This window comes from Syzygium oleosum, unplaced genomic scaffold (assembly GCF_021117445.2).
Source record: "Syzygium oleosum isolate NSW1041296 unplaced genomic scaffold, Sole_v2.1 Sole_v2.02, whole genome shotgun sequence".
Taxonomy (NCBI): domain Eukaryota; kingdom Viridiplantae; phylum Streptophyta; class Magnoliopsida; order Myrtales; family Myrtaceae; genus Syzygium; species Syzygium oleosum.
In genome coordinates this window covers 15,169,502-15,182,136 of record NW_026607486.1, presented here as the reverse complement: position 1 = coordinate 15,182,136, position 12,635 = coordinate 15,169,502, and the positions used below count along the sequence as shown (strand labels likewise).

The 12,635-nt window shown below is 39.3% G+C and overlaps 1 protein-coding gene across 1 annotated transcript; it reads left to right on the top strand.

Moving 5' to 3' along the window:
- Positions 1-7,355: 7,355 nt before the first annotated feature.
- LOC115672084 (uncharacterized) lies at positions 7,356-12,358 on the top strand. The gene is made up of 7 exons (XM_030593849.2): positions 7,356-7,801; positions 9,284-9,525; positions 9,660-9,782; positions 9,954-10,070; positions 10,166-10,348; positions 10,775-10,916; positions 11,878-12,358. The coding sequence occupies exons 1-7, from the start codon at positions 7,384-7,386 to the stop codon at positions 12,042-12,044; spliced, it is 1,392 nt and encodes a 463-aa protein (XP_030449709.1). The 5' UTR covers positions 7,356-7,383; the 3' UTR covers positions 12,045-12,358.
- The last annotated feature ends 277 nt before the right edge of the window (positions 12,359-12,635 follow it).

The window sequence follows — 12,635 nt, the reverse complement described above, 5'->3', positions numbered from 1 at the left end:
TCGCTGGAGTCTCCGCATATTCTCCTGCCCCCGACGGCGCGTCCCACAGACGCCGTGTCGGACTCGCTTCGGCTGACCCCCCCTCGCCCAATCGCCGCCTCCCACGTCGGCCCGCGTCCGGACAAACGCCGCGCAACGTCTTCCTCCCTGTGTTTTTTCCCGCGGCCGACGGCGAGACGAAACTCTGAATTTTCCTGTATCGTCGCGCCAGTCAAAAAAGTCCATTAAATAAGGAGTTTATGTATGCTCTTACCTATTTAGGCTCATTGATTGCTTAAACATTTATATATACGTGTGTGTATTAGATGCATTTGTATTCAGAAGTTAGTCAAAGATAATTCGGTCTCGATTTTTAATCGTAGCTGAGTAAGCTCTTCGTGATTTACAAGCATCTTGGTACGATCTAAGAAATACATAATTCATTCTAGGGCACGATCTAAAAGTACTTGGCCATGAATCGGTTTCATTTGGTCGGGGAAGTAGCATCTCTCTCGACTAAACCTTGAAAGTCCTATGAATCGATAGCCTTTATTGGATCGATGCTTGATTTTGAGAACTGATTTCTTGCACACATGAACCGAGATGAAAAAAATCGTTTTTTTAAGATGAGAGGAAGAATTTAACCGAATGTTGAATGTGACAGGTTGTACAATGAGTACCGATTAGAGTCTAGCATATTATTTCGTATATAGACGGTGATATCCGGTCTTGAAATATCTAGCATTCCAAAAACGCACGAAAGTTCTTTTCTAATCAGTATCATTCCTTGAGGGAAGAATATTCCTTTCATGTCATGTTGAGAATGATGGACATTCTGCTCATCCTATATATGTAGGATTTTTTTTTTTGTTGAAATGTATGTGGAGATTGACACAAATCCTTTTTCACGGTTTTATATGATTTTTGTCAGTTTTCTAGAAATTCAATTTATACTCAAATAAACCAAAAAGAATACAAGGAAAATCAAACCAAAACAAATGAGGTATTTAACAACGCTACCTTCGCAAAATGACGAAAAATCAAAATGATAATTTTTGCAAAAAAAAAAATGGAGTTATTTCTCATTCATCATATTGTTCGAACTCGATTACTTGCTGTTATCACTTTTTCAGTTTTCCAATTGAGGTCTATCTTATAAAGATATTCAAATTGGATTGGTGATTGATTTCTAGGTATATTACGAATAATCAGCTTTCTCTCGTGCATCCAAAACATGCGTGAATGATATGCTTGAAGTTCACTTTGAATAAAACGCATGATCAGTTCATTTGATCTATAGCGCTATAATTATGACTACATTTCAAGGGACAACCAATTAGGAACCATGTCGATCGACCCTAACTTCAAGAGTATAGAAAAATAAAACTAACAATTAGTCGATGGGAGATAAATGTCGGACCATTTTAGCATGCTGGAACATGCAATGTTATATGTACTAAAAAATGTTTTACCAGAATTTCCTTATTAATTGACGTGGCGCTTTCTTATAGGACGGTTAACAAGTTAATCATCCGATATACGGGTCCCGCTTGTCTTAGCACTAATCTAAAACTTGCAACATCATTCATTAAATAAGTTCCCATAAGATTTTTCAACATATTTGAAATTTCAAAATTTCTAATAATTGTACAAATACAATTTGGATAGAAATTTGGACCTTGGGGGAACTGGGCCACCCTTAGCCTCCCTCTTTCTTGGGCCATAGCTTGGCCTTCCTCGACTTAATCCTTTTCTGGTCAAATCCTTGGATTCATCTACCAAGATGGAGTTGTATGTGCCCATACTCTTCTCCTTCAGTGTGTATTTTTTTTTCTGGGCATTTTTATTTCGTGAAAATAGACATTACTAGAAATGTTAGAAAATGACTTTGACTATATACAACTCGAGGCTCTCAGCTAACACTAAATTAAAATTGAGTTTGCAACAGTTTATTTTAACAATTTATCTGTGCTTCCCTTTGTTGTTTTTAGAAGATCTATTTAGCAACCAACTGTTATTAATGGAGTGTTAAATGCCAATAATTCTTCCTCAGTCATAGGAGTGAGCATGGTCTGGGTGGGCGATTCCCACTCTAGAACCGGAAAACGCCCACTAAAGACCGGTTCCGAAAATTTGAAACTGGGAACTGCCCGTTGGATCCATAGATTCACCCGGTAACCGGAACGGTCTGGTTACCGTGTGGATCCATGGAACCAGTCCCACTAGCCAAGGACAGAGATGGAGACGGAGATGGAGATGGAGAGTCAAAGACGGTGAGGTGAGCATCGACCGAAAAGAGTGAAAGAGTGAGAGTGAGAGTGAGAGTGAGCATGAGGCGAAAGTGGAAAAAAAGTATTTTTCGGCTCAATGTGAGGTTGTGAGCTTCAAGCAAGTTAGGTTTAGTTGAAGGATTTAGGATTTTTTTTAAAAATAAAATAAAATATTATATTATATTACTAGTCCGGTCCGGGTTGGCGGGCGGGCGGGCGGTTCCACGCCTGGAATAGGGAACCGGGAACCAGACCGGTTCCCAAAAATTGGAACCGGGAACCGGACCGGTTCCCTTAGGAACCACCGGTTCTGGTCCGATCCCGGGTGATCCGAGCGGTTTCCGGTTCTTTTGCACGCCCCTACCAAAATTCTCTAGTTATATCTATATTTAGTCATACTGACAAGGTGTGGTGGTCTAAATGGCAAGAGAGTTCACTAATTTTGTTATGGGTTTTTGGGTTAAAATTTTGTTGAGAACACTCTAAAAGTAAAATCCCGAATGCATACGTATACGTGGGGGAGTACGCCTTTAAGATTATCCCAGCAGATTAACTAATTAAAGTGCATGAAAGTTGACACAGATATAAACTTGACCTGCTCTTAAAACAAAAAAATCTAGAGCTCTTAAAAATGTTGCTTTTTTGCGCGTGCACACATTTTAATGCTGTCTAATCTTTAAGATTGTCCATACAAATGACCAGTTAAAATACATGAAAATTGACCCATATATAAACCTGACCTGCTCTAAAACAAAAAACCCAAAGCTCTTAAAAATGTTACTTTTTGCGCTGACACACTCACATTTTAATGCCGACTAATCTTTGACACGCGTCATTCCTGTGGCCATCAGCTCATAAAATATGTACACCATTGAGGAAAATTTCTAAGACAGTTATCGGTTCATAAAATATAGATCGTGGACAAAACGACTTACACGATTTCACAAGATATTCGCGAGTAGAGATGCCGATCGAATAATTTTAAAGCATGACTTTTCATTTGACAGGTCTATTCACTACATAGTGAAAAAGATCAGTCATATTTCCAAAATCACCATCGAATTTAATCCACTAGACATGATTAGATCTGAGGGGCTCTTACTAAAATTGCTCATGCTCATGTGATTTTCTCGAGTTTACTCCTCTAAATGGACGAAGATGCAAAAAACCACACAAGACAAAAAAAATAAAAATCCTTTTCTGTGACATCCGAAATCTTCTATGTTCGGTGATAATATTTCAAATGATTTTTCAAGATCGTATTTGTCCAGAATTCGATGCTTTGAGATTATATGGAGAGATGACGGTAGTTGACCTACCACTATATTAGTTGTGGAAGAGGACTAACATGCTCCGAATTATATTTTTGATGATTTTTCAGTTTAAATTTACTAAATTGAGATTTTCCAATGATTCGATATGTTATACTAATAATTTTAGTAAGTTCAAAATATTTTTCTGACTTTGTAATGCTTGAAATGGACACTGATTTTTCTTATTTACATACTGATTTATTCAATATTTTGGTATCTTAACAAAATATCTACCTTGGGAAAACCTATAGTTGAGTCATCGAGCCTTTTTTAATGTGCGCACGTATCTTTTCATGTTTCCCTAAGCATTTCGACCCACATGTTTGAAACATTGAATTTGGCCATCAATGATATCATGCATGGCATCCCTAATGACAACATAGCACATTAATGTCCTTGATGATTCATTCATTTTTACTTGGACAAGAAGTTTAACTCTCACCCATTCATTTACTTGGGCAAGAAGTTTAACTTTATTCGTTCATTTGACTTGGCTGAGAAGGCTCTCTTTCAAAATATCTCCTTTATTAGCCCACTTGAACCTTTTTAATTGAAACACGTATATCTTTCTTCATGTCCAAGGCTTTTGATCCAAGATCATCAATTACTTTAACCTTAGTTATTGTTCAAGCCAATCAAATACGGCCATGTGTGATATTTTTGATAATATCCGTCCAAAATTTTGCCATTTGTCACTCAAATAATAACTCACATACTCTTAAATGGTGAAATTGAACTTTGCCTAGCAAATTAGATCATGCATGACATCATGAATGACATAATGTTCTAACTCTAATTTCATAATTATAACCTTAGCTCATTAATGCATTGATGATTGATTCCCTCTTTGCTTTGACGAGAAGGAGCTATCTTCATTTGAATCAATGTATCTCCTTGAGTTCATCTTATCAGAACACTTGTACACCCTAGCTACTCTTAGAGCCATCTAAAGCATTTCTATTGGAACACACATTCTTTTACCTCTTAGACCTAATGATTTAACCCAAGAGCATTTATTATCTTAACATTGGTTAATCTTCTCATTCTTACAATCTTTATCTTGGCCGAGTGTATTGACCTTGGCGAGCTTTCACCTTCCCAAAAATAAAAGCCTTCTCATCATTTACTTCCATTTGCCAACTTCCTTTTCCTACTTTCATTTTCAAGTCTTGAGAACAAAAGCAAAGACACCACTTCATTAACTTCCAATTTCTCCTCAACTTTCGTTTTCAAATTCCGTGAGTAAAAGTGGAGATCCCGCACTTGTGTTATTAAAGTTTCAGTCTCAAATCTTTCTAGTTGGACAAGGTGACTAAAGCTTTGAGTTATCAAGTTATTTTCAAGGCAAGTGAAAACTCTAGGGGCTAAGTTAGATTGATATACTTAGTACTCTTGACTTGGTTGTTTGATGGTTGTGGATTTTAGTTTAATCTTTGATTGTTAAGTATGAAAAAGTTTCAATGATTTCATATTGATTTGTCGATGTTCATTTGACTTGAATCAACCTTCCAATAGACATGGTCGTATAAAGGATAAGAAAAAGGGTAAAGATGTGAAATTTGGACTTGAAGATGACATTCACGCAATCCTTGTTATTGGCCAGCTAATTAAATCGTTGTCAATTCATTGATTTTTTTTCGAGATACCAATTTCCATTTTAAGTTATCGATTTCTAACTTGTCTTTTTCTAGTGATAGTATTACGTTGTGTTAGTTGACTAAAAATAGATGAGTCTCTGCATGTCGAGTTTGTGATTAATTGATGTCATAAGATTCGATAATGTAGAAAGTGGAATGGTGAAATTAAATTAGAAAGTGATATTTTTGTAATTCGATTTAGCTACCGATTTATTAGCTAAGTGTTGCTGATTAATCACGTTATTGATTATTTGGGTGTCGAAGTTCACGTGGTTGATTCTTTGAGTTGTCAATGTCCGCGTTGTTGATTTTCCAGTTGATTTGTCGATTGAGACCAAGTTGTCAATATGCAAGAAGTTGATTGTTAAGTTGTGTATTTTGTGTTATCGATTTATAACTTGTCGACTGTTGACGAATCTATCAATATATGACTATGTTATTATGGTTCACTTGGGAAATGAAAAGAGGTAAATGTGTTATTACTATTTATGTAAGTGATACATGGAAAAGACATGATGGTTGTGTTTCGGTAATGTTTTTGCATAAGATGATGTCACGTACCGAATGTTGATTTTAAGGATGGCTATCAAAGAGATGATAAATGAGTATTTGATTTCGTTGTTGATGCAAGAGTAATGTTATCATGTGCACTATCGCTATATGATTAATTGTGGAATAAGCATTATGAAAAGTAAATTCCGTCATTTACATATTTGTGGCGACGATGCCTAGGAATTGGAATGCCCCGTGTGTCGGGATGTCCCGGGGAGTGTTTCGAGATGCCTCGGAGTGGAGATGCCTCGTGTGTCGGGATGCCTCGGAGTTGAGATGCCCCGTATGTCGGGATGCCCCGTGTGTCGGGATGCCTCGGAGAGTGTTTTCAGATGCCCCGTGTGTTGGGATACCTCGAAGTTGGGATACCCCAGGAGTCGAGATGAGATTGAAATGCTAATAACGAATATAATGCATATATATGTGTATGTATAAATGCATACATTCATACATGCCTATTAATGAATTAATTGGTGATAATCACGCAACACAATATGTTATGTCATCCGCTGGCATTTGAGTGAATGATCTTATGCAATGTAGTTAATGGTTTCTATTGGCATATCATGATAGTCTGTAAAAGATATTCCGTGTGTATAGCCACTAGGTGATATTGGTGTATCCTGAAATAATATGTCATTTACTTGCTTTGAGTGAATGAATTTCTGTTTTGTTGTTAATGGTTTTCATCGTCATATCATGATAAAAAAAAAAAAGAAAGACCACTTGCTTATGCATTTGTCGTACATGGTTATTACCTTGAATTCACGTTGTTTGTATATATAAGGTTGAGTGATAAGATGAACTCCTACTTTAGACTTAGAGATTTCATTTACTGGCTTCGACTCATCCCTTATTTTTCAGATTTGTAGAACGGTTCCTTGGATATGTTGATGGAGGGGACAAGATAATTCTGGAGGCTATCAACCCTTGAGTTGGATGGTGGCTTGGTTAATGTTTAGACTCGTTTTTTGGTTTAGTATGGGAGTAGTTGTACTAGTGGACCTGACCTTCTTCCTAGAACTTTTGTAATGAATTCCATGTGTGGATAACTAATGTTGTTAATATAAAGAAGCGCTAATGTGATTTCTTGTATGGGGTGTTGCAAAAATTTTGTTGTGTTTCTGTATGCTTATAATAACTATAAGTAAAAATAGAATAGATACGTGTCGCGCGTGACTTTCTGGGGGCGTCACATTATCGAACAAGAAAATCGTATTTTAATAGCCACGAGCTCATCAATAACATAATTTTTTTAATCAACCCTTTTTCTTCTTTTTTAAAAAATAGATCTTTTGGATCTGGACGCTGCCAAAAAATGAAAAAACTCAAAATTACCCTGGCAGCAATTCGGTTCCACGCCGTCGAGGTTGACTGTTCTCAGCTCATCGGCACCGGACGGAAGACACGTGTCTGAACCAGGGGCACCTCCGTCATTTCATCCCGACCTCGACCTCGAAGCCGAGCCCCCGCACGCCTGTCGTGGTGCCGCGTCATTGGTCACTCCGATGGAGTCGGGCCGCAGGTGATCACAACCCCCCCAGTCGCCAAGATACTTTCCCACACTAAAAAAAACAAAACCGGTACGCCTTTCCATTTCACACAAAGAGAGAGAGAGAGCGCTACTCGGCCATGGCGTCGCAGCCGTGCGGGTGGCCGTGGAGTCCGATCCGCCCCTCGCCGACGAAGCCGTCGCGCTACTGCTCGCTCCAGGCGCGCCGGCGTCGCTTCGCCGCACGCTCTTTGCGCGACGACTCTCCTCGTCCTCGTCCTCCTCCTTCCGGCTCCTCTTCAAATGCGGCCGAATCAGGCTCTCGAATGCTCGAGGCTGAGAAGTTAGCCGCCACCTCGCGCCCGAGGCCGGAGCCCGAGGAGAAAAGCCGACGGCGCCATGCCGCCAGTTCGGACGCGGACGCGGACGCGTCTCCGGGGCGACGATCTCTGAGCTCCAAGTCGCTGCCGAGAAAACGGCCTCCGCGGCGGAGGATGCCGTTCGCTTCGAAGAAGGTTCGGAGCATCATTTTGCTCAACGTCGTGACCTTTATCTACGGTGAGGCGTTGCTTTCTTAACCTGTCGTCGTTTTCGATTTGGCTGCTTTAGAAGTTGGAGGAATGTTTGAGAACCGTCGGCATTTGTCAATTGACTTTGTGCGCGGCGGTAAATGACATCCTTTTTGGAAGTGGCACTTGATTTTAATATTCAGGATGGATGAAGTGGAGAAATGTAATTAATGATTTGGCGCGACTTTGTTGTGCCGCTTGAGCTTGCTTGCAAATTTAGGAAAGATTATAAGAAGGCCGACGATGTTTGGTGGAATGGAACGCTGAATGGCCAGGCAGTAACGTGTGTAGGAAGATATTGTGGTGGAAATGAGAGTTCTTTGTCGCATGTGTAGGTGCTCAAGGAAAGATGTGATTAAAGATGAGTATATTGAGGACAATGGCGGAGTCAAATGAGAGAAGCTCGTCCGAGGTCGTTCTGAACGGTGGTCTCGAGATGGTCCACCGTGAAGATGCAAATCTATGATGTGGGTGCAAATTAAAAAGGATAGACTACAACTCTAGAGATCCGGAACAAAAGTGATTTGAGCCCTTAGTCTTAAATCTTGATGGAAATGAAGCATAGTGAGTAAGATAGACAGTTGATTAGCTGACCCCTGCACTCAATGGGATAAGGTTGGATCGTTTTTGTTGGTTTCATTTTCATAGGCTCGCAAGCTCTTCTCACTGGGCTTGCTAATAGTCCATTCGACATTTCACAGACTGTCCCCTCCATACCCCAATCTGACGAAATGGGATTTTGCTTGCCATGCAGAAGTTTTACGAGGCTCAATACGCCATTTGAAATTTTAAGCTCATGGTTACACGGGTGGATCTTACCTTATGTGTCTATTTTTGTGAAACCTTTGATATCAGCAAAATTTTTATGCTTGAAGATTTTGGTCAGATAATGTTGCTTCTCTTTAGCAAACAAACCTTGGAGCAAGAGATATGGAAGTGAGAGCATGTGGTTTTAGATTAGGGGCGTTAGTTTCCAAAGTCTTGCATTGTCCGATGGTTCAAATAATGTTGATCGGTGGAATGAAGGATGGCATCCTGTGGGGTTTCATAAATGAGAAGTTATTTACCAAGCTAATTTTAGAATGTTCTTTCTCCAATTGAGTCATTATTTTCTTTTAGTAGGATGCTAGTTTACTGAAAAAATTATATGTTATGCGAACTATCCGTCTCTTTGCATGCATGATGACTTGGGGGAAACTGCCAATTTTAGTTAGTTCTGAAAAAGGGAAAAATATTTCAAGCATATCGATTTTTTCCAGTAGTCATGTACATTTAATATGCATGGAGTCATCTACTTAAGTTGGAAATGCAAGTATCCTTATTCTTATGATGTTTAGCTTGATGCTTCTGTGTTTTTTTTTTTTTGAGTTTATCAGGTTGATGCTTCTTTGTCTCTGAATCATGTTAGACTCTTCCAGTTTGTCTCTTTTGCAACTCTGATTGAATTGTCTTTGGTTCTTTTGTGGTGTAGCGAGTAACATTCCAGTTGTGAAAGAGGTCGAATCAGTCACGGATCCTGCGGTTTTTAATGTTGTCAGATTTGCTGTTTCAGCGATTCCATTTGTCCCCATGGTGATTCAATCATGGGATGATGTTCAGACACGCAATGCAGGAATAGAGTTGGGGATTTGGGTTAGCCTAGGATATCTTATGCAAGCACTTGGTCTACTCACATCTGATGCTGGTCGTGCAACATTTCTGTCTATGCTAACTGTGAGTTCCTTGATAATGTGTTTATTTATTTTTCAGCCGGAACCTTATATTGTCCGGTAATTGCTGAAGAGCAGCTTGCTCTAAAATAGTATGTTGAGGGACAAATTTCAACGTATTGTGGCTAAAATTTTCAGATTATTGTGGTTCCATTGCTCGATGGTATGCTAGGAGCAATAATTCCCACTCGCACATGGTTTGGAGCTTTTATGTCTGTTATTGGTGTTGCAATGCTGGAATCTAGTGGATCACCTCCATGTGTAAGTATCTTCTGTGCTTCAACATTGACAACAATTTCTAGACTGATAGGGCAATTAATGAAGGACATGCACAAGCAGGTCCATTGGATCATAATTTCTATGAGGTTGTTATGAAGATTATCCAAAATCTCCTGTTTGGATAGTCTAAGTAGTTTTGCTTGAAAACAATAGGTCGGTGATCTATTAAACTTCTTGAGTGCAATATTCTTTGGAATCCACATGTTAAGAACCGAGCGCATTTCCAGAGCGACGGATAAAAGGAACTTCCTACCTCTGCTCGGACATGAGGTTTGCTTACACCTTATTCTGTTCAACATTTACAAGTGACCGCACCGCTGCTTGTTTCTTGTTTATATGGACAAACATTTGTAAACTCTCATCAGGTATGTGTAATTGCTATTTCATCCTCATTGTGGTACTTCATTGGAGGCTGGATTGGTGGCAACCAAGAAGTTGATGCATCGTCTTGGACATGGCCAATGATTTGGGATTCTGTGGTTCAGTTTCCGTGGATACCAACACTTTACACAGGCATATTCTCAACTGGTTTGTGCTTATGGGTAGAGGTATACCTCTCTCTCTCTGGGCTTAGCTTTTTATTTTCCTTCATTGCAACTCAAGTTAGTTTGACACAGGTATGTGATTTTATAACCATATTATGATCTGATTTAGATTCTGCTGTACCAGTATCACGCTACCTCTGCTTTCAAGAGTTTCCTATAAATAGAAGCTTCTATTGTGTTACGTTATTTCCCCCTAGGCCCTCATTTTTCTAGCCATTATTCTTGGGCTGCCTCTAGAGAAGTGGATTTATATGCTGGCTCCTTGCAATTGAGGCCTGAAGCTCCCCAATTCTTCAAAGTAATAAGTGGTTGATTCAGATGCTGCATCCTGAACACCATCATTTTCAATTGCAGTGGCATCTTTTTTGCCGCTTAAGCATCAGATATTAAAAGCGAACTTTTCATGATCACATTTCGTAATTTTTGCAGATGGCTGCTATGTGTGATGTATCTGCCACTGAAGCAGCCATAATTTATGGGTTGGAACCAGTTTGGGGTGCAGGTTTTGCATGGTTACTCCTTGGGGAAAGGTGGGGCATCACTGGCTGGATTGGTGCTGCACTAGTACTGGGTAAGAATGTTGTACATACATTTGTCTTTCCCTCCTTGCCTGTGGGAATTACATCCACAAGTCGATGTTATATCTGCCTCAAAGTTATAGGTGAATCTACATGATTGAACAGTCCTCTGTGTTTAAAAGTTCTACATCATGCATTTGTTAGATAGACTTTGTTCCCCCACAACCGCCACCAAAAAAAATGTGGTCGTTTTGCCCCTTTCTCTCTCCTGTGCTATCTCAAGGTCAAGTGATACTAACTTACTGCTATATTTGGGTTATTGTTTCCTTGTCAAGTGCTAATACTGGATGAGATCCATGCACAGTTAGGTGGTCGGACTGAGGTTCGAATTGTTAATCAGAAGGCTCAGTTTTCGAATTATGAATCATATACAATTCAGTAAAAAAAGTCCTACAATGGCTTGAAAAAGAGGCTAAAGTCACTATATTAGGTATTAGCTCCAGAAATTTGTAAAATAACCTAACCTGTTGAGAATCTGGTGAAACAATGGCAAATATGTGTTCAATGTCCAACAAAATCAATCCATGTTATCTCACAAAAGAGAAAATTATCAATCTGATTCTTCATTTTGTTGGAAGTAGGCTCTCTCAAAACTCCCCCTAGCCCTTTTCTTTTGAAACAGCCATTCATATTGTCTCTCAACAACAAATGGTCATGTGTTGATTCTGCTATTATGTTCTTGTTAGAAGTCCAAATTGTAAAGAATTGCAAGTTAGTATCTCTTCCTTCATTTTGTTAAAGAGTAAAAAGGCGAGGAAGATGAATAGCATGGTCTTACAAAAATCCTATTGAGTTAATGCATCTAACTTGAAGAATTTATGATTATTGTCAAATGCTGGCTGTCATGGGTAAACCACAGGTTGACCATGTATGACGATTGACAATGTAGTGTTCCTGTAGCAGCTAATAACTTTCTGGTGCTTCTTATGGTCCCATGTTTGTGGCTTTATGCAGCTGGAAGCTTAACTGTGCAAATATGTGGCTCTTCACCTCCATATGAATTGGATGACGATGAGGAAATGAGTAAGAATGTGCTGGTTTCACATGAACAAAGCGGCTTATCCTCTTCCCCAGTTGTTGTCAGTTCCAAGAAGGGTATTCCTGACATGTTCAAGAAGTAAGAAGAGGTATCTTGATGTTTCTTGGTTGAAGAATTTCGTCATTCTTTTATTGCAGACTCAATGTTAATGAGTCCTGCTGATGGATGGTCGGCGGCGGCTCTAGGGTTCTGCCTTTGCATGTGAATTTATATGTATATGTGTATATCTGTATATACGAGGAGATACTAGGGAAGAAGAAGATAGATAAATGCGTAGGTGCTGCCATCCCTTTATTTTATTCTGAGGATGGTCATATAACAATGTATATTGGATAATAAAGATCTATAATCATGATAAAGAGGATAGAGAATGATCTAGCACCACTTGGCTCTGTACATTGCATATTTCGTGAGGGGGGAAAATAAACACAGAAAATCAAAATCCCTTTTGGGGATAAAACATGGACCCAAGGCATGCTTTAAGGATGTGGTAAATTTTGTGCCTTGTTAGATTGTTGGCCCTCGGTCTGTTCCTTTAGTGTAGACCACATCAAAGAGCTTTCCATCTCCTATTCAACAGAATTGCTTCAGAACCTGCGAGTTTCCTTCAACGTATCAAATGTTTGTTTCTTGTGGTTATTGAGATTCTTGATCCCTTTTCTTCTCTTTGGAA

What these genes read in the sequence shown, in the direction of transcription:
- LOC115672084 (XM_030593849.2), top strand. Translation starts at nt 7,384, where the DNA reads ATGGCGTCGCAGCCGTGCGGGTGGCCGTGGAGTCCGATCCGCCCCTCG. An exon ending in CGTCGTGACCTTTATCTACG is followed by an intron (nt 7,802 to 9,283) that starts GTGAGGCGTTGC and finishes TTTGTGGTGTAG; the next exon opens with CGAGTAACATTCCAGTTGTG. An exon ending in GTTTGTGCTTATGGGTAGAG is followed by an intron (nt 10,349 to 10,774) that starts GTATACCTCTCT and finishes TAATTTTTGCAG; the next exon opens with ATGGCTGCTATGTGTGATGT.